The sequence below is a fragment of the Gekko japonicus genome, unplaced genomic scaffold (genome assembly GCF_001447785.1).
Source record: "Gekko japonicus isolate JY-2015 unplaced genomic scaffold, Gekko_japonicus_V1.1 scaffold651, whole genome shotgun sequence".
Taxonomy (NCBI): domain Eukaryota; kingdom Metazoa; phylum Chordata; class Lepidosauria; order Squamata; family Gekkonidae; genus Gekko; species Gekko japonicus.
Genome location: NW_015161970.1, coordinates 686,910 through 708,694, shown reverse-complemented (window position 1 = coordinate 708,694; position 21,785 = coordinate 686,910). Strand labels below are relative to the sequence as shown.

At 45.2% G+C, this 21,785-nt stretch overlaps 1 protein-coding gene across 3 annotated transcripts in view; it reads left to right on the top strand.

The window, feature by feature from the left end:
• Window positions 1–21,364, top strand: part of PDGFD (platelet derived growth factor D) — a 223,542-nt gene extending 202,178 nt beyond the window's left edge. For all 3 annotated transcript variants that reach the window (XM_015429664.1, XM_015429665.1, XM_015429663.1), the window contains 3 exons: window positions 4,198–4,396; window positions 11,046–11,260; window positions 19,905–21,364. In XM_015429664.1, coding sequence (XP_015285150.1) covers window positions 4,198–4,396; window positions 11,046–11,260; window positions 19,905–20,039 — 549 coding nt within the window. In that variant the 3' untranslated portion in view covers window positions 20,040–21,364. The remainder of the gene's footprint in view (window positions 1–4,197; window positions 4,397–11,045; window positions 11,261–19,904) is intronic.
• The last annotated feature ends 421 nt before the right edge of the window (window positions 21,365–21,785 follow it).

The window sequence follows — 21,785 nt, the reverse complement described above, 5'->3', positions numbered from 1 at the left end:
CCTGGAGAAAATGGCCACTTTGGAAGGTGGACTCTGTGGCATCATACCCCACTGAAGTCCCTCCCCTCCATAAGCTCCACCCTCCCCAGGCTCCACCCCCCAAATCTCCGGGTATTCCCCAACCAAGAGGTGGCAACCCTGGATTAAGAAACAGTGCAGGGAAGGATGGATTAACTCCTCCTGCTCCAGTGCTGTGGAGCAGTTCCTTTTTTCCATTAAAGTAAAAGTACGTGTCGGTCAGGCTGTGATTCAGTGGCAGAGCACCTCCTTTGCCTGCAGAACGTCCCAAGTGCAATCCCCGTCATCTCCAGTTGAAAGAATCAAGTAGGAGAAGTTGTGAACGACCTGCACCAGAGACCCCGGAGAGTCACTGCCAGTCAAAGTAGGCAGCACTGTCCTGATACACCAGTGGGCTGGCTCAGTTCAAGGCAGGATTGTGTGTTTAAGGAAATGTTAGGGTATTTATGGTCAGAAGATCTCGCCATGTGACATTTGACTGTGCTGAGACATTATGACTGTGCTGTGACTGAGTTACTATCATATGGTAGAACAGCCAGATATATGCTAGGGTTTTACTTACGAAGTAAGTTCTGGTGTTTCTGTTAGACATGTTACCTTGAGGCTTCATCAGTTTTCTTATGATTTGCTTTCACCTCTGCCAAGCTTTCTTTTTCTGCATGAGAACTTAATTCTGGAAAGTTGCCTATTCAGAATTGAGGATTTTATATTTTAAAAAAGCTAATACAAAGCAGAACTGGATGGAGATTCCAACAGTGGGCTACGAGTAATTCGTAACCTCATTTGAGATGGGTGGCATCACAATAGTTTTTTGGACAACGTGGATGACTGTGAGAGCAGGCATCCAGTGAAAAGCGGAAAGGACAAATACAGAAAGAAGTAGTAATGGGGGAGGGTAGATCTAGTAATTGATTGATAGACTAAATGTTGAAATAAGGTTCGATTCAAAATTCCGTATGCTATTTTAATTTTATTTCGTGTTTCTCCTTCCCTTTGTTGTAAGGTGAGAGATTAAAAGGTCAGCGATCGTTTCCTGTGCAGTGGAGCGCACCGGAAAATTGTGGTGTTTTAGTATTTCTGGCATGTATCCCACATGCCAGTGATTCCTGCCAATTCTCCCCTCCCACTGAATTCCCCCTCTTTTATCCCGTTGCTGTTCCTGAGGTTCTGCTGATCCTTTGGAATGAAATTTCAGGGGATTTGGTGGACTGCAGCAGGAGGGGGAAGTGCGAATCCTGCTCCATGAAGTCCACAGATGGTTGGATATGTGCCAATATGTTGATTAAAAAATGAACAGTCGAGCGGGAGATACAGCAGCAAGCACATAGGCAGGATCAACTACATTGCAACACTCTGAAATCCTAAAAAATGAAAGTTTCTTCCCGTGCAACCTGCTCACTATTCAGTTTTCCCATAGTACACACAAGCAGAGTAGATTGGAGCCCCATTATTACTTAGGACCCACACTGAGCCAAGACTTTACTTATGATGGTCCATTCTGGTGTCATGATGGTCTCTTGGGCAGCAAGGGAGACTTGCAAAAACAGAAGAGAGAAAAGGACAAGGGGGAGACAAGAAGGAGGAGGAGGATTGGATTGGATTGATACCCCACTCTTCACTTGGAGTCTCAGAGCAGTTTACAATCTCCTTCCCTTGCTCTCCCCACAACAGACACCCTGTGAGATAGGTGGGGCTGAGAGAGCTCTGAGAGAACTTGTGACTGACCCAAGGTCACCCAGCAGCTGCATGTGGAGGAGTGGGGAATCAAACCCGCTTCTCCAGATTAGAGTCCACCGCTCTTAACCACTACACCAGACTGGCTGTCAGACAAATATAGAAAATAATGTTAGGTACAAAATTAAAACTGAGTCTCTATATTCCAGAGTTGGTTGTATATTGTCCTGTAACCTGCCTTGAGTCTTATACCTTCTGGTATGCCCCTTGCCTTCCTGGCTACGTATATCTACCAGGCAGGGACTGGCTGATAGGGTCTGAGAGGCAGTTAATGCCTCCTTGAGTGAAGAGGAGGTCAACCCAGCCTTGAAACATGCTGTGTTGCATCCACTTATAAAGAAGACTACCTTGGGCCCAGGAGGTCTCAGTAACTATCAGCCAGTCGTAAATGTTCTATTCTTGATCAAGGTGATTGAATGGGTGGTGGCTAGACAACTGCAAGCATTCCTGGGTGAAGCAGATTGTTTGGATCCTTTCCAATCTATTCCTGGTTATGGGATTTAAACAGTCTTAGTCACCCTGGTAGGGGGCTGCGGTGGCTCAGTGGTTAAGATGCTGAACTGCAGACCAGAAGGTCAGTAGTTCAGCAGTTTGAGACCCTAGTGCCGCATGACGGAGTGAGCTCCCGTCTCTGGTCCCAGCTCCTGCCAACCTAGCAGTTCGAAAGCAAGAAATTGCAGGTAGATAAATAGGTACCGCTACGGTGGGAGGGTAACAGCATTCCGTGCACTGCGGCGTTTAGTCATGCCGGCCACATGACCACGGAGAAATCTTCAGACAACACTGGCTCTTCAGCTTGGAAATGGAGATGAGCACCGCCCCCTAGAGTCGGATCCGAATGGCTTTTGAGCAAGGGAAACCTTTACCTTTACTGGTCACCCTGGTAGATAGCCTGGGCTGACAGAGGGATTCTTCTGGACCTCTCAGCACAGTTGCCAGACCTTCTTGTCCGGCGGGGTTCACCCATTTTGGGGGGGTGTTCAACCCACTGCCAGCCATGTGACCAGTGGGGGAAGCCCTTCCCCCAAACCTGAACACCCGCAGCCGCCCCTCTCCCTCTCTTTTGAGGGAGAGGGGCAGCTGTGGGCCACATGCCTGAATTCCAAGTGGGCCAGCTGCAAGCACTTAAAGGGACCCCCTTTCAGAAAGTGGTGCTGGGAGACTGCTACTCAGCCTCTTGGCCTTTGGGGTCCCACAAGGATCCATCTTGTCCCCTATATTCTTCAACCACTGGGTGAGGTTATCAGGAGATTTGTGTTGGGTTGTCACCAATATGCAGAGGACTCTCAGCTTAACCTTTGCACTTCAGACTGTTTCCAGGGAGGCTGTAGAAACTCTGAACCAGTGCCTAGCCCTAGAGGAAGTTTTAGAGTGGATGCAGGCAAATGTACTGACGCTTAATTAAAACAAACGGACGTGCTACTGGAGAGCGGAAGGTCAGACCTGAGATTTAAGGTCTCACTTGTTTTGGGTGGCTTTACACTCCCCTTGAAGGGACAGGTCTGGAGCCTGGGAGTGCTCTTGGACCCAGGGCCTCCTGCTTGATAAGCAGGTGGCACCAGTGGTCAGAAGTGCATGTTAATTAGCTTTGACTGGTTAGCCAGCTGTGGTCTTTCCTGGGCAGAAAAGTTCTGGCCACTGTGGTGTACTCATTGGTTACATCTAGATTAGATTGCTGCAATGCACTGCACATGGGGCTCCCCTTGAAAAGTATTCAGAAACTTGAGTTGGTGCAGAATGGTCCACCCAGGATGTTGACTGGAACGGGTCACAGGGACCATATCACTCTATTCTTGGCCTCTCTACATTGGTTTCCAATCTGTGTCCATGTACAATTCAAGGTGCTGGTGTTGACCAGCATACCTGAAGGACCACCTCCTCCTTTATGAACCTACCTGACCACTGTAATCAACTTTTGAGGCCCTGCTTCAGGTGACCCCACCTTCTGAGATTAGGTGGGTGGCAACCTGAGACAGGGCCTTCTCAGTCATGGCACCAGAACTCTATTCCCAAGGAGACGTATCTGTCTCCTTCTGTTGCTGTCTTTTGCCAGCGGACGAAGATGTTTCATTTGAAGTTCCCTCAGTGACCCCTCCTTCTTACTCAGTGTTTTAATTGCTGTTTTTATGTTTTTGTACATGTATTTTAGCTCTAGTTTTAATTGTTTTAATGAAGTGTTTTTGTTGGTTTTAATGGTTTTTAAGATGTGATTTCATTATGCATGTTTTTTGTTGTTAGGCACCTTGATGGCCCTAATGAGAGCAGAAAGAGTTTAAATTCTGTAAAATAAAATTAAAATTTAAAAAATGTTGACATTTAGAGCTCAGAACCATTGTCCTTCCACAAAAACATCCTGTAAATGAGCTATGGGGAATGTTTCTCTAGAATGTTGGTCATTTTCTACATGCATTTTTCAAAATACGCTGTACTCTGTGTCTGTCTTAGGGGGTATCCTTTCACTCTCCATCAGTGACTGACCCGACTCTTACTGCAGAAGCTCTGGATCAGACCATTGCTGGCTTTGACACCGTGGAAGAACTGCTCAGGCACTTTAATCCAGACACTTGGCAAGAAGATCTCGAGACTCTGTACACAGACACTGCCCAGTACAGAGGGAGGAACTTCTACGAAAGGAAGTCAAAAGGTAGGCATGGGAAAGCACTGGAGTGGGGTGCGGTGGGGTGGTTTTTCTGACTTTGACATAGCACTGATACAGCACTTCTTTTCAAACTGCTGGGCAGTCAAGACATTTCAAGCATAGGAAGCTACTGCTCAATGGCTCCAAAACAAAAAAAGAGTGGGGGTGATTTCTCACTAGAGCTGCCTCGCAGCGTTTGCTCCAACACAAACATGTCAATTTCACACCCGAGGCTACGGGGCTGCATTTGACCCGCGGCTTCGCCCGATTTCCTCCGCAGTTTCATGATCCTCAGAAACCAGGATCACAAAACTGCGAAGGAAATTGGGCAAAGCCTCGAGTCAAAATGCAGCCCCGGAGCTTCGGGTGTGAAATTGACATGTTTGTGTCAGGGCAAACGGCAGCTGTGCTGCGAGGCAGCTCTAGTGAGAAATCGCCCTGGGATTTGACCATGCAAGTTTTGCTTTTATTTTATTGAAATGTTTGTACCGCATTATTCAGCAATTTGTTTTCAGGGCAGCTTACACAGAATACAAGCTTAGCAATTAACCCCAGTCCCCCAGTTTCCTGGGCTGTTGCTGTCCCCGCTGCTCTCCTCTGAGGCTGTGACCTTCTGAAAACTAGTCTGCTGGAGGTTGGCTTTGTTCCAAAGGTTAGGCTCAACTATGGCTAGGGTTGCCAGCTCCGGGTTAGGAAATACTTGGAGAATTTTGGGGAGAAGCCTGGGGAGGGGAGGGACCTCAGCAGGGTACAATGCCAAAGAATGCACCCTTTGAAGCAGCCATTTTCTCCAGGGGAACTGATCTTGGTCATCTAGAGACCGATTGTAACAGCAGAAGATCTCCAGGTGCCAACTGGAGGGTGGCAGCCCTACCTGTGGCCAGATGGCTGCTCTTTCCAAGTAGCAGCAACATTGGGAGGTTCCGGGAGGGGCAATGGCCTCACAAAATGTTAGAAGCCCTCATGCCACGTTGTGAGAAGAGAGATAAAATATGTACAGCCTGAAGTGTCAATGGGCAGAGAGAACATGTGTAAAGTATGAGGCATCTCTGTATTACGAGCTTAGATTGCTCTATACTGGCATAACTGACATGGCTTCCCTCAAAGCAAGCTGGGAAGTACAGTTTGTTGAGAGAAGCAAGCTGGGAAGTACAGTTTGTTGAGAGAAATAAGGAATACTCTGGTTTCTCTTCAGATCGCATAAACAAAGAGAAATAGGGATTCTCTGACAGCGATCCCTAGCCCAACTTCAGTAGAACAGGAACTCCCTAAGAAGTAGAGCTGACTGTTAAACCGCTTACATTTGTAGTGTAGCTATTCCCTAAGGGCTCCAGCCACAACAGAGAATTGAAGTTTCTGACAAGTGTACCCATTGGTAAAAGAAACAAGAAGATTCCTCGTGAGAGTAACCTTGAAGTCCTGATTCTCAGAGTAACCTCAGAGTTCTGATAGCCCGGACAAGCCCAATCTCATCAGATCTCGGAAGCTAAGCAGAGCTGACCCTGCAAATAATTGGAAGGGAGACCTCTGAGGAATACCAGGGCTGGGACGCAGAGGCAGGCAATAGCAAGCCACCTCCCTGAAACGTCCGAGCCCCACTAGAGGTCACCAGAAGTCAACCATGACTTCCAGACACACACACACACTCATACTCACTCATAACAAAAAGAATTATGACTTCATTTGTTGTTATAGAAATCGAAGTGCTATAAAGCATTCTTGCTGAATGTTAATTTATTTTGAGTTGGTTTAATGGAATTTCGTATCCATTTATAGCGCTGTATTATATTGTATTGTGGCAGTCCCTCTCAGGCAAAAATAATTAAAACGAATGGTTAAAAACAACAGGATGTTGAGAAGGAGTAATGAAAGAATGCTTTCTTAAAAAGAAGAGTCAACAATCCATTGAGTAGCATGCGCACAACAGGAAAAACTGACGGCCTTCCCTTTCCATTACCCCTATGATTGCTACTCAGTGAAGTGTTCTTTTCTAGGATCCATTCTCAGGACCTATTTATTGAAATCACGTACGGCCTGCCATTCTCCCCAGTGGGGACCCAAAATGGTCTACATCATTCTCACTTCCATTTTATCCTCTCCACAACCCTGTGAGGTGGTTAGATTGAGAGAGGGTGACTGGCCCAAGGTCACCCAGTGAGTTTCCATGAAGTGAACAGGGATTTGAACCTTGGTCTCCCAGATACTGATCTGACACTCTTAACCACTACACCGCACTAACTAGATGATACACTGAGAGTTTGATGTGGTGGTTAAGTGTGCGGACTCTAATCCCTACTCCTCTACTTGCAGCTGCTGGATGACCTTGGGCAAGCCATAGTTTTCTCAGAGCTGTTCTGGAAAGAGCAGTTCTGTCAAGAGCTCTCTCAGCCCCACCTACCTCACAGGGTGTCTGTTGTGGGGAGGGGAAGGGAAAGGAGTTTGTAAGCCGCTCTGAGACTCTGAGTGAAGGGTGGGATATAAATCCAATCTCTTCTCTTCTCTACTTTCATGAACAGCACCCCACAGGTTGTTTTAGATCAGAAAAAGATTAGGGGGTTTAGCCCTCCCTCCCCTCTGGGATGGTCTCTATCTGAACCAGGCAGCCTCAGACCTGCTAATTGCATAGTAAAGGTAAAGGTTCCTTTGCTCGAAAGCCAGTCGAATCCGACTCTAGGGTTGCGGTGCTCATCTCCGTTTCAAAGCCAAAGAGCCAGCGCTGTCCAAAGACATTTCCGTGGTCATGTGGCCAGCATGACTAAACACCAAGGCGCACGGAACGCTGTTACCTTCCCACCGAAGTGGTACCTATTTATCTACTTGCAATGTCTTGCTTTCAAACTGCTAGGTTGGCAGGAGCTGGAACTAAAGATGGAAGCTCACTCCGTCATGCGGCACCCGGGTCTCGAACTGCTGAACTACTGACCTTCCACAGCCTGCAGTTCAGCGTCTTAACCACTTGAACCACCGCAGCATAGGCTGGTGGAATTACAAATGGCAGGACTCTTCTTGAGATATGTCACTGCTTAGCCTTCGGTTGGCTCACGCTGAGACAACAGTGTAGCATAAATCCGGTTCGAAATGACAGGGGAGATGTATGAAGGCAGATTCATTACTGGCTCGGTTCCATTGATTTCAGGAGATCTGCACCCATTTATGACAGCAGTAATTTCATTCTGCTTGGACTGCTTGACCCTTCTTTCTTTGAGGTAATTGGCATGCCAGCTTAAATGACTTGCCATCTCATCGCTTGTGGACATTGACAATTGCAAAGAAAATCCCAGCTCTCTCAGTCTTTCTTCTGAAAAAGCAATCTCTTGTGTCAGGGAAACTTTACCTTGCATCTGTACTTCAGCCACAAGCACACGTAGACACCCCACATGGACACAGACACACTTCTGCATCTCCCTTGAAGAAATGACATGTTTTAAGGAAGGGGGATCTATAGATTGTGGAGAATCTAGAGATTCTGGATCTGTAGAATCTGGAGATTATTATGGCTCCACAGGGAAGCGACTATTGAGGTTTGGTCTAATTGTTAATTTGCGTGGGATCTTTCCAGACAACATTGAGTTGCAGTTCTGCTGGTACAGCAAGACTGTGGGTTAGGGAGGGTCATCCAGCCACCTGGATGCAGAATCTGGCCCTTGGAGAGCTTCCTGTCTCCCCTCCCTCTCATTATGTTCTTCCACTTCTTTCTTCTGCCAGAAGCTTAGATCTTTGTAACTCCTGCCTCCAGGCTTGGAATGAGGAAGCTCCCATTAGATCTCTCCCTGTTTTTGCACTTCAATGGTCTGCTTTCCTACAAGACCCAGACCAGAAAATAGGAACTGAGCAGCCAATAAGAACAAGATGCACTCCAACAGAGTCTCTGTTGTGGTTCGCAGTGAGAAAACAAGGATTAAAGATTCCTTCTGTGGGAGGAAGTCAGTGGGTAGAGCCAATGTTTCTGGCTCTTCGGCTCTTGTTCGCTTAAAAAATATGGCTGCACTTAAAAGTTAGTGGCCAACCGGGGCTGTGGGGAAATGCAAATTTTTGCTGGTGGAGCCAGTTTGGTCAGACATTTAATGTGATTAACTGAAGTATTCCTGATCCCTGAGAAAACAAGGCTATCAGGATGATCTCATAACTCTGTCTCTGGCCTGATATAGGAGGAGTTTCCTGGAAGAGAAATAAAGGTGGACAAAGTTAAACACCAAGTGGATGAGCTTAAACAGGCTGAGCTGAATCCAGAAAAGACAGAGGCAATGATAGAAGGAGAACCCAGGTTTTGGATACGGTAGCCTGCCTGTCATAAATGGAGTGGTCAGGGCTTTTTTTGTAGAAAAAGCCCAGCAGGAACTCATTAGCATAATTGGCCACACCCAACAGCAGAAACTCATTAGCCTATTAGGCCACACCCCTGAAAGCACAGCTCATTAGCATATGAGGCCACACCCCTGTGTTACCAGAAGTGTGCTCATCCAGCCACACCCACCTTTTGCTTCTTATTCTGTTTACCTTGTTTGTTGTCAAAACCCAGGGCTTTTTTTTTAGCAGGAACTCCTTTGCATGTTAGGCCACACACCCCTAATGTAGCCAATCCTAATGAGTTCCTGCTGTTGGGTGTGGCCTATTATGCTAATGAGCCTGCTGGGTGTGGCCAACTTGGGAGCCAGCCGGAACTCCGTTCCTGTGCGTTCCTGCCCAAAAATAGCCCTGGGAGTGGTTATATCCATATCTGAACAGGCCCAAGACCTAAGGAATAGTCCTTGATAAACCAATAATAGTGTTGGCTGTGATGCCCTTTCTCAGCTGCAAAACTTCACTGTAGCTCTGGGATTGGCAATGTTTTTGACTCAAGTGCCAGAAGAAATCTGCAATGTCATAAAGACATAAGAAGAGCCCTGCTGGATCAGACAAGTGGTCCATCTAGTCCAGCATCCTGTCTCACACACTGGCTAACCAGTTCCTCTGGAGGTTCAGCAACAGAGCTCAGAGGCCAAGGCCTTCCCCTGATGTTGCACCATGGCACTGTTATTCAGAGATTTACTGTCTCTGAATGGCGAGGTTCCCTTCAGTCATCATGGCTAGTAGCCACTGATAGACCTGTCTTCCATCGAACTAACATGGAAGGAAGGAAGGAAGGAAGGAAGGAAGGAAGGAAGACTGTACCTGGACAGATGCACTGTGACCCAGATGGTGGCTGTGTGGATCTGGCATAAGGCATACCCACCAACATCTCTTTATGCCACTAGCCTCAGTGGTATCGCCAAGGCTTCAAGGATCGCTTGGGCTGAGAACTGGCCCTGAGTGTGAGCTAAATGATCTAGCAGGCCACTGTTTGGCACACATGCCAGAACTGCCTACTGCTGCTTATACCTCGTAAGGTCAGGTGTGGACCTCCCTTTCTAAGTTTCATAAAAGCTATGGCCCAAATATGTCATCAGGCTTGTAGATACTAGATTATTGTCAGGTTGTTCAGCTTGTTTTTTCAGTGCATACTGCAGTCGTTGTTTTTAATTTTTTTAAAGATGTCTGTATTTCATCATGCTTTCAAAAATGTTTTTACACTCCATGTTATGTAGATACGAGGAAAGCAGTGCAAAAACAAATTAGATTCTCCAGGCTCTTAACCCACTGAAGATGCTACCAGCCACTGATTTGGGGTAGTTATACAGTGCTGTCTAGTGGCCACAGGTATGGCCAGAACACAATAATAGTGGCCACAAACGAGGGCAGAAGTTGTGTGACCTCAGCCAGTGAAACCACAGATGTTTTCAGAGGCACAGTTTTGCAAAAGCACGAGCGTTTTAAGACACTTTGGGAAACTCCTCTTCTTTATAAGTGGAATTACCTTGAAGGGTGATGCCAGAGAGTCTGTGGATCTGAAGAATGACAACAGCCAACAAAATTGCATCTGTGCCCACAAAGAAATCGATAGTTTTTCTATTCTCCTCAGCCTTTGCAGTGTACACTAGGGTGACGTTCTCTACTCAGGCTTGAGTGCACTAGTAACTCTCATTGATTTTGTAGTTAGATCTGGAGCAATACATACTTATTTGTAGAGATACTTGCTCTCAGGGGGAAATAGGTAAACATTTATGGGGAAATGTTGCACTTTTGTTTTGGTTAAACGTGCTGTATATGTTATATATGTCATGCGCTGATGGGTGGAGACTCTGTACAACTTCCCCCAACCCTCCTCTCTCCAGAGTTTACTAGAAGTTGCTCCCATTCTTTTTCAGAATAACTTTGTAGTTGTAAAGAGGGGAAGTCTCCATTTTTCTGAATCCGTTGGCAAATAGACATCCTGGAGGGAATTATATTGCCCGGTTTGTCTCTTTTAACAGATGCAACTGGAGAGCCAGTTTGGTGTAGTGGTTAGGAGCATAGAGTCCAATCTGGGAGAACTGGGTTTGATTCCCCACTTCTCCACATGCAGCTGCTGTGTGACCTTGGGTCAATGACAAGTTGTCTCAGAGCTGTTCTCTCAAGGGCAGTTCTTTCAGAGCTCTCTCAGCCCCACCTACCTCACAGGCTGTCTGTTGTGGGGAGAGGAAGGGGATTGTAAACTGCTCTGAAACTCCACGTGAAGGGCGGGGTATAAATCCAATCTCTTCTTCATCGTCTTCAAATAATCTCTCTCTCCCTCCCTCTGTCTCCCCCCACCTTCTAGTTGACCTGGACAGGCTAAATGATGATGTGAAACGTTACAGTTGCACGCCAAGGAACTATTCTGTCAACATCAGGGAGGAGCTGAGGGTGACCAACGCCGTGTTCTTTCCACGCTGCCTTCTTGTCCAGCGCTGTGGTGGAAACTGTGGCTGTGGTTTTACACACTGGAAATCCTGCACGTGCACACCAGGAAAACTAGTGAAAAAGTATCACGAGGTACTATTTTATTGGTGGGCATTTCCATTCTCACTTTTCTTTCATTTGCAGAACTCAAGACGGGTTACATGCAATACCAGGTCCCTTTCAGTGACTCCCCAGGGCCAGGGAGTTAATTTATGCATGTGTACCCTTGTCTACCATCAGCTCAGGGTCAAACCACATATCAGGGCCGGCATCAGCATACCCTCAAGTGGGACAGCTGCCAGGGCTTCTGGCAGGACCCACTGTGCCCGATCCCCACAACATACCATTTCCCTGTGCTTTGCCACCCATGTGTCCAGCTGCACATCAGGGAAAGGGCTGTAGGCAGTGCAGGTGGCTGTGAACATGGGCAGCAGGAGGGCTTGTGAGCTGGGTAGGGAGGGATGACAGACAGGTAGTGAGAGACATGGGTGAGAGGGTGTGAAGGGGCCCCCAGGAATTCTGTGCCCCAGGCCCCCCAAAATCTGGAGTCGGCCTGCCACACATATTGTGTGATCACGGTTTCTGGTCTTTTTTCCTTAAAGGCAAGAGTAGCTTTGTGCACATGTGGGAGGAGGTAATTCAGATTGGATCTCTAGAACAGAGATTTCCTTTGATTATCTCTTCCCTCTATATAGCCCTGGTCTCTGTACATGTAAACTCTTTTCATAAGAAGGGTAAAAATCTCTCTCATACCCCCAGCTGCTTGCAGAGAAGAACAGGGACCTGGATTCTATTGCCCTTCCTGGCCACATATCTGATCAGTGAGATTTTAAGCTTTTAAAGGCATGTTCATAAGTAATACATTTATAGATTAGGGAGCTTATTGCTATTCCAGTTGATTTAACTGGTGGGGGGAGAGCAATTTCTAGCGGCATTATAAAATAACTGCATGGAGATGAGCAAATAAAAATGTTCTGCCTTGGTTTGTAGGGAAGGGGAAATCCTTCTATAGCACCCAAATGTTAATGCAGTTTATGAGGATTTATGGTGGGTGTTAAAGGTGTTCCCAACTGCTGTCATGTCAGGATAACAGATTTTTAGACTCTTGGGCTGCCACCAGTTGCAAAGATTTGTGTTCCATGGGAATGACAAAAATTCACTCACCAAGTCTCCCTCATTGCTATTAATTCTTTCCCATTCCTTTTATCTCATGTACCGGAATTAATTAAGGACAATGTTCCAGCTTTAGCTATGAATGACCTGGCTTTTGTAAATGTAAATGTAAATGTATCCCTTAGGGATGAATTAGCCACACAATGAACAGAAATTTAGACATTAGCATTAATAGGTGCTGTGAAGATAAATCTGTATAGGGTACATCAAAGCTGAGATTGATATTGGCCCACTGTACTCTTCCTGAGCAAGATTCTTTAATTTTTCTGTGTCTAGGGCTAGCTGTTCACCACTGGCTTTGTTCCACATGTATCAAGCCATTTAAAAAAATTGCTGTCAGCAGAAGGCACAGGTGCAGATGAAAAAGATTCCTCTGCCGTTCTTGATGTAAAACCAGCTTGATCCTTCAGCAAGGGCACATAGCACAAAGGACTGTATGACCTGAGAATTCACATAGAAGATGGCATTTCTCAGTGCACCTCATGCCACAAGGAGTAGGGTAGATGTAGGATGGGCCTCCTTCCTGAGGGGCTAGCTTTCTACTTACATGGAGCTGGCCTAGGGCTGGAAATAGGTTGCCAGGCAGTGCCAACTGGCAACCGCTGGGTGGGTTGTGAGTGAGAATATGGGGGGGAGGCCCACCAGCTGCAGTGTTATGTCATTTCTGATAAAAAGCTCGAAGTGACATAGGGTCGCTCTAGGAATCACCAGAAACTCTGTTGTGGCTGCTTTTGCACAGACGGAATAATGCACTTTCAATGTGAAATAGGAAAACCCAGTTGCAAATGATTGCTAAAGTACATTGAAAATGCATTTAAAGTATCTGATCCAATGTGGGTGAAAGCAGCCTATGGTAAAACCACAGCATTTCCAGCAATTCCTAGAGTTACCCTGTGTCACTTCTGGGTTTTTAACCAGAAGTGATGTCTTGTGAGCAAAAATGATACTTTGCGAGCTACTGGCACTGAAGTTGTGAGTGAGTGATTTGCCTACTGCATAAATTAGTTTTCTCTGGAGCCATCCTCCCTGAGCTAAGACAAAAATGTGTGAGCCGGAGGCTACAAAACTGTGAGCTAGCTCACACTCACTCAGCTTACAGGGAACACTGGCCGTGTCTGACTGTAGCTAAGGCAGTGGCCCTGGGAGCAACTGACAAGTTTCAGGGGGACCCATTGGCTGCCAGTAGGACTGCCAGGTTGCCTGCCATGGTAGGCAGCCTCCACTCTAAGGGTCCCTGTTCCCGTTGCCACTCGGTGGAGCAGCAGGATCAAAATGGGAAGGGAACTGGCATCACTGAAACCATGATGTCACATCCAGTTTCAACTCCAGAAGTGACATCACAGTGTTGCATGAGGCTCTAAAAAATTCCCAAATCTCTATGGTTTTTACCATACAGATTACGGGAAAGAATTGACTCTGTGTTTAAAGCCAAAGAATTCCTAAAGATTCAGCTGGGAAAGGGAGAGGAAGAAGGAAAAGACGATGACAACAGCTTGAGTGGCGAATTGGAAACGGAATCTTCTGGAGAAGACTCTCTGGCGAAGCAATGTGCTGCTGCTCCAAAAAGTCCCTATAAACTGAGGAAGAGACAAAGAAAAGAGAAATAGAGGCTGAAGGACTCTGAAATGTGCCTTGAAGTAAATGATGTAAAAATGTGATGATGGGGGTATGGTTTCCAAGCAGTTAAATTTGTTAAAGAAAAGTGAAAAGGTGTGAAAAACTTGACTCAATTCATATTGACTTAAACAAGTTATGATTTACTGTAACTAAGCTTTTTTGAGGATCTCCTCTCTTAGGTTTTTAAGTATTCGTTGGTTTCTTTCCTTTTTCCCAATATATGTAGTACCCCATCCCTATTATTTTCTGTAGTATTGTAGATTTATAAAAATAATTTAAAAAATCCCCTCCGGGGGCTTCAAACAAACAACAACCATACAGATTAGGGGAAATCAAAGGGCATTGGTGACACCATGATATTAATTCAGTTGGCCACTGGTGAGACAGGATGCTGAACTAGATGGACCACTGGTCTGATTCCACAGAGCTTTTCTTATTGTTCTTGTTCATTCTGGAGCTCCTCAGGAGTCCACAGTTCTCATAAACACTATGTTTAGCAGCCCAGTAGCTGTGGCTCAGTAATGACTACTGAGGAATTGCACAACTTAAAGATTTTCTATTCCTTGGCACAACCATCAACCATTAAGGGAGACTGCATCCAAGAAATCAGAAGGAGATTGAGACTGGAAAGCGTAGCCCTGAAGGGATCCTTAAGTGTAAGGATGTGTCGCTGATGACCAAGATCAAGGTAATTCATACCACAGGATTTTCCATTACTAATTATGGGTGTGAAATTTGGACAATGAAGAAAGCTGACGGAAAGAAAGTTGACACATTTGAAATGTGGTGTTGGAGGAGAGTTTTACAGACACCATGGACTGCCAAAAAGACAAATAAGTGGGTTCTGGTCATTTTATGAGAAGACAAAGAGTCACTGGAAAAGACAATAATGTTAGGAAAAAATGGAAGGCAGCAGGAAAAGAAGAAGACTGACCGTGAGATGGATTGACTCACGGAAACTACAGCCCTCAGTTTGCAAGACCTGAGCAAGGCTGTTAATGATAGAACGTTTTGGAGGTCACAGGGGGTGATTCCACACTAGACCTTAAATCCTGGTTCAACCCTGTCCCCGAACTTACATTCTACACTACACTCGAGTTCACCCCTGTAATTATCTCGGGGTATTTTTTGTTTCCCCTTTACGTTGAGGTCGCCCTAGTTTCGCCCCACACTTGTCCCGGGATAAACAGAGGCTGTTATAACCAGGGATAAATGCGAGGTATTGTGTCGCGAGTTGAACTCTGATAAAACCAGGGATGAGATCCAAGTGCAGAAAGGACTAGGGTCGTCATAAGCCAGGAGCCACTTGATGGCACTTAACACACATAAAAGAGAACGAGTTACCTGTACATAATTGCATTTGTGTGTGTGTAACTCATTATCTTGTGTCTGTGCTAATTGCCATGAAGTCACTCCAGGTTTTGAGTTGAAAGAAAATATGCACAAGCAACACCTGAGTAAAATTAGCACTGAGGTCCCTGTACAGCTGAGTCACTATAGCATGTATACAACAATTCTCAGTATAGTTTTTTTTTAATTTGTTGACTGAAAATTGGACTCATTCCCAAACACACTTGGAGAAAAAAAGAATCTGTGACTCATTTTTAAACTGTTTGGCCCTCAGTGTCATGTTACCAAAGGTGCTTTTTGCAAGCAGAAGAAGTTTAAGTGTTACCAATTGATTAACAGGCAAGTAATTAATAAAAAAATCTTTGCTTGATACAGTCATTTTTGTAAAGACTTTGTTCTCGAGCATTTTTAGCAAGTATGGATCATTCCATATTCAGCTGAATTCTTCACAAGGTCAGCTTGCGTGATGTTGGTGGCATTAAAAGGTGTGAACATTTATCACCGGAGAGGACGTGAGACTGAAGCGCCATTCCTTGTTATCCTTCAAGACACCTTTGAGGCAGAAATTTGGACACCAGCACATTTGTCCATTTCTATATAGTCAGTTAGTCAGTTCTATGAGATCTTTTATAAGGCCATTGTAATCTTTTATATTCCTATAAACATAGTATTTGGCTCAGCAGTAGCATTTCCGATGTCATTTTTTTAAAACATGGCTCCGTATACATGATTGGTTCAGTCTTTCACACTTGAAGAGAAAATGTGAGGAACATTTTCTGGTTTGGCAATGCAGTGTAGTGGTTAGAGTGTTGAGCTAGTATTTGGGAGACATGGATTCAAACCCCCATGTTACTGCGAAGCGCAGTAGGGGACTGTGGGCCAGACATGTTCTCAGAGCCTAACTTACCTCACAAAATGACTGTGAGTATAAAATGGAGGATGAGAGAACCATGTACATTGCCCTGAGCTCCTTGGAGAGAGAACATGATAAAAATATGCTAGATCAGGGGTGTGAAACTCATTTGTTATGTGAACCAGATCTGACATAAATGAGACCTTATTGGGCCGGGCCATGTGTGTCATAAAATGTAATGCCAGGTAGTGGAGATATAAACTTTATAAAGGACACAAACACAAAGGGTTTTTTTTACTTAAAATAAAAACATGCTTAAAATATTAGCACTCTTGCAATGTTTTGTCTGATAACTGCCACCTCTTGCTCTGAATGATTGCATCAAAATGTCTGTGCTATTGCAGTCTTGAGTATGCTGTTCAGGTGTGCATCTGTAAACTGCAAACCTACGATGACGCAGCAGAAGAAGAACTGGAAGAAGAAGCAGAAGACAGCCAATTCCACTGCAGGCCTGATAGAAGTCCTCTGGGGGCCTGAACCGGCCCTCAGGCCGCGTGTTTGACACCCCTGTGCTAGATAGATTTTCTTTCCCCTTTCAATCCTAAGAATACTTTTCTAGGGGTCAACCCCACTGAATATTATGGGACTTACTTCTGAGTATACCAAATTAGGATTGGTCCTGTAGTCTCTCTTCTTTGTCATTGTCCTACAGATGTAAAGCTAATCTACTTCTCCAGAGACCTTCCTAGATTTTTGTTTTTCCTCATCTGGAATTAAAAATGAATCATAGAATCATAAAGTTGGAAGGAACCTCCAGGGTCATGTAGTCCAACCCCCTGCACAATGCAGGAAATTCACAAATACCTCCCCCTCCACACACACAAATTACTCTGTGCCCAGAAGATGACAAAAAAACATCCAAGATGCCCAGCCAAACTGCCTGACCCTAAAGTGGTGATCAACATTTCCCTGGGTGTATAAGAAAGGGCCACAAGAACTAAGCACTGGCAACCCTACCCTCCCATCCCCCCACCGCTGGCCAGGAGGCCTGGCAAACCTATGTGTAGAGGACAGCATGGTGGAGGGAAAACCCTTTTGCTCTCCTGCCTCCAATCTCTGCAAGTTCTGTACAAGGGCCTGTGCATGTACTTCTTCCCACCATGCAACATGTAACCTGGAAAAAAGTAACAGCTAAGTTCATACGTGTAAAGTCCCCATGTACTGTGCAGACAGGAGTGTGGATATGTTGGTGTTGGCCCCGTGGGCATGATCCCAAATCTTTCTCCGAATGTTTGCCTACATCTGCCTTGATGTCATTCCCTATTGGGCAAAGAGCCTCTTTGCATTAGATAGGTTCAGTTCCATACTGCAGATGAATCCAGTAGAACTGAGACTTTGGGCAAGCAGCACATCCTTCTCCTGTAAGTTTCTGCTGTATTTGAGACACACTGGCCTTCCTTTAAAATACCATGAGCATGGCAAATGACCTTTCCCCCCCTCGGGTCTACTGAGTCTAACTCTTAGATGGAAACTAGGACCTAAACTTGAAACATCAGTCTCTTGATCAGTTAGTAAAGCCATCCAATTGCTCAAATTGCTTTGCAGTCTTGGATGAGCAAGTGTCTGGCAACTCATTTCTCTGCTATCAGAAAAGTGCATATACAGTGCTTGTGGTTAAAAAAAAATAGAAAGAAGATGAACTCCCTAACTATCATGCTGTTGGCTTAAGTACAGATGGTATTTTTGCTCTTATCCCACTGGAGTCTGTTGTTTTTTGAAACGGAAACACCCATCACTTTTTTTTAATCATTTCCTTTGCGGTACCACTTCTATTTCCTCAGAACCCCTCCTCAAAGCCTGCTTTTCCAGGAATACTTGGGAACAATCTCCCTGCTCAACTTGAGCTAAGACTTAGCTTATCTTATATTTTAATAGCCAAGTCAGCCAAATATTTGGATAATTAAATCCAGTGACTGGAGCTGTAACCGGGCAAGACAGATTTTGCTACAAACCTGAAAAACTCCTTAAGGTTGCAGAAAAATGTGAAATCTAAAAAAAAATACATGGGGAGAGGTTAATAAAACTGAAAATGATAAAAGGAGTGCCTGTAGCTTTTAAAAACAAAAGTCCTCTGTGGCAGTTGCTAGGCAACCACCACATTCTAGGCTCAGTTTTTGACAGTAAAAGACAAGGGGTGGGAACAGGGCCCTTTCCAGGGCTATTTTAGCCTTTGAGAGAGGATTCACTGGGTCAGGTTCTCTGAAATCCCAGTTTTCATTCTTTAAAAAAGGTAGGTGTGACGGACAGGCTAGGTCCTGCCTCTCTCTAAGAGCAACCAAATGAAAGCTGACAGAATGCTGAGAGAGGGAGACTTGAAAAACAGCCATTGAGAATGACAGGCATTTGCAGCAGAGAAGTTGGCCACTTGGGATTTGAGGGGGAATAAAGGAGGATTTCTGACTGAGTGGAACAGTGCAGAAAAGCTGCCGAGAGCAGGCTGAAAATAGTCAATTTATAATGAAAGTATCCCAGATGCAGGAATACAACTTCAGAAGTTCAGTGGAAGCGAAATGTTATTACTTATACCTATATAGAGAGTCAGTTTGCTATAGTGGTTAAGAGTACGGACTCTAATCTGGAAGAAGCGGGTTTGATTCCCCACTCCTCCACATGCAGCCAGCTGGGTGACCTTGGGTCAGTCACAGTTCTTTCAGAATTGTTCTCTCGAGCAGTTCTCTCAGAGCTCTCTCAGCCCCACCTACCTCTGGTGTGGGGAGGGGAAGGGAAATGAGATTGTAAACCACTCTTTGAGTGAAGGGTGGGGCATAAAACCAATTTCTTCTTCTTAGTTTCCTCAGTGTTATGTTCATACCGTAAATAAAAGTTAACTTCTTGGTTTGGTTTAACCCTGTGGTCTATGGGAAAGAAGCACACACATACACACAATTTAATAATCTCAATGTATACGTATATTATAGGATAGGAATAAATGGCGGCATCAAGTGATTAAAACAGTATTTGAGCCCCAACCCCAATAACTCTGTGTGAGTGAGGGCTTGTTGTTAAAGGGGGCTGGGCTATCCTATCTGTGGGAGTGAGAGGGGGGACCTGAGATGTGAAATGTTCATGCCTCTTTCTGTGTATTTTAAAAGAGAAAAGAAAGCTAGCTGGTGATGTCCTGCCCTACTGATAACCATGAACCTGAGTAAGAGAGATTGGTGAGGGTGGCAGGCACTATGTGTGAGTGGAAGGGGCCATCACAGGAAGTCTCTATCCTCTTCCTTTGTGAAGACGCACCTTTTCCCTTTTATCTCTGCAAGGGAAGGCACTAGAAACTTACTTTTTAAAAAAATGAAAGCTGGGAATTCAGAGAACCTGCGACACCTATCATTATAGTAATAGGTCAATATAACGGTATTGTGACGGGGGGAGGAACTGGCTACTGTGGGGACAGGATCAGAGAAAATGGCTGCCACGTGGACCAGAAAATCTGAGTTTCCCCACCCACACAGCAGCCATCCAGCCTTTACTGCAATCTTTCCCAAAATTTCAGAGCAAAGCAGGCTTGAGAAAGACTGGAGACAAACTGGAGAAACCCCTGGTGGTACGCAAATCTACAACGCCTGTGAAGAAGCAGAACGGAAAAGCCACTTCCCAAAAGCATTGAACTTGGGGCAGATAACCTCTGCGGAAGACCCCTCGTCCTGACAGGTTTTGGACTTAACCATTCCTTTCTCTTCCCAGGTGCTGAGGTTCATCCCTGAAGCGGGTCATATCAGAAGAAGGGGCAGAACCAAGAACAACATGGCGCTGATAGATATTCAGCTGGAGCACCACGAGCGCTGCGATTGTGTCTGCAGTTCAAGGCCACCCCGATAAAGACAGACTCTCGCCATCCTATTTGCAACTGAAAGGACCTCTTTCTCTTCAGGAAAGGGCAGTCTGGGGATCTTCTCCCGCAACCATTAGACTTTGCTGAGAGCTTGCATTGTAACTGGTAGAGAGACATCCGCAGCATTTCAGCCTAAAGTACCAAGTGCCGCGACAGCTAATCAATAATAATGTAGATTTACATACCTAATCCAAATGTGGGATTAAACAATTAAACACAGAAAGGGAAACTCTAGTGCCGAAAACATTAGTGTCTGCAATGAGACCTACCTGCATGTTGGCAATTAAACTTACAGCTGAATTTCGTTTTCAGAATAGTACGTGCCTAATGATAGCAGGGGGCACATGTGCTTGTTTCACATATTCTTACGCACAACTCTTCCTGCAGGTAAACCTTTAAGCACACTTACACCTATGCAAGGGGGGGGGTCCATGACGGCATACTTTGAAAATAGTTAATTTGTAAATTGCAGCCCAATCCAGGATCCAGAAGATATAAAAATTGTGTAGAGTCACTTAGTGGATCCGATGTACTGGGTATGCAAAGTCCAGATTTTGTATTAGGAGCAAGAGACCGCATCCAGCCATAAGCGGATGCATGCCTTACAATAAGCAAACCATCCTATGCAAACCTGTGCATAGCATTGCACACTGAACAGCCGGGAATGCTGGAACATGCCCATAAATATTCTGTTCCTTTGTACAATTTTCTAGGTTGAGGCAAAGAGCTTCCCCAAAGAGCTGGCCCTCCTTACCTCAAAATACAGGTGCACAAAATATGAAAAGAATAATGAAGATTATGAGGGGCAGAATTGTCCGTATGAAATACCTTTTTAAATTGGGCCAGCTACAAATGCGGCCACCTGATGCTGGGGTCCATCCTGAGCACTCTGTTGGCTGCTCTCAGGGCCAGAATAGCAAGTCAAACAATGTCAAGTTTAAGAGGCTCTACAGCATCACCAAAAAAGGAGGGTAATTTAGTACTTTTTAGTTTTAAAAAATGGATTTAGAGTCCCATCATAATCTGAGGCCCTAAACTGTAGTTTACTTAACTTGTTCATAAATCCAGTTCTGAATGCTCTGTTCTCCAAACAGTGATCTAGATGCCACTATATTCCTTTTCATTAGGATGCCACAGTAGATTTTCAGGAGAATGTACGGAAATCTTCAGCTGGTTCTGGAAGCTGCCTGCAGCATCCCTCCCCACCTCCAACATCTACAGGCATCTTCAGAGTTGGACAAAGGCCTCAGTACGCTTCATGTAGTGCTACTAGGCCCCTAGTTGGGGGGAGGATTCCCTGCCCCATTTCCTATTGCCCATCACTGCTTGGGATGGTGGCAAGGGATGAATTAAAAAAAATTAATTTAATTTTTTTTTAAACATCACTGACATTGCAAGCGTCATGATGTGACTTCTGAGTACAATCCAGAAGCCATGGCAGTAACTCTAGGAATCACCAGAAACTCTATGGTAAGACCATAGAATTTCTAGCAATTCCTTGAGCTGCCCATTGTCACTCCTGGGTTGGACCTGGAAATGATGTCATCATGCTTGCTGTACCACCACACCTCCACACTGTCCCCCCACCTTCTTACTGGTTGCCACTCTCAGTATGCCAGCCCTACCTCCATGCAATAAAATAGTGACCCCACAAACATACACAGATATACTAGTGGTGTTGGAATAGGGGCCTCCAAATAGCCAGGGAAGATTTCAGGCACAAAGAAACCCTG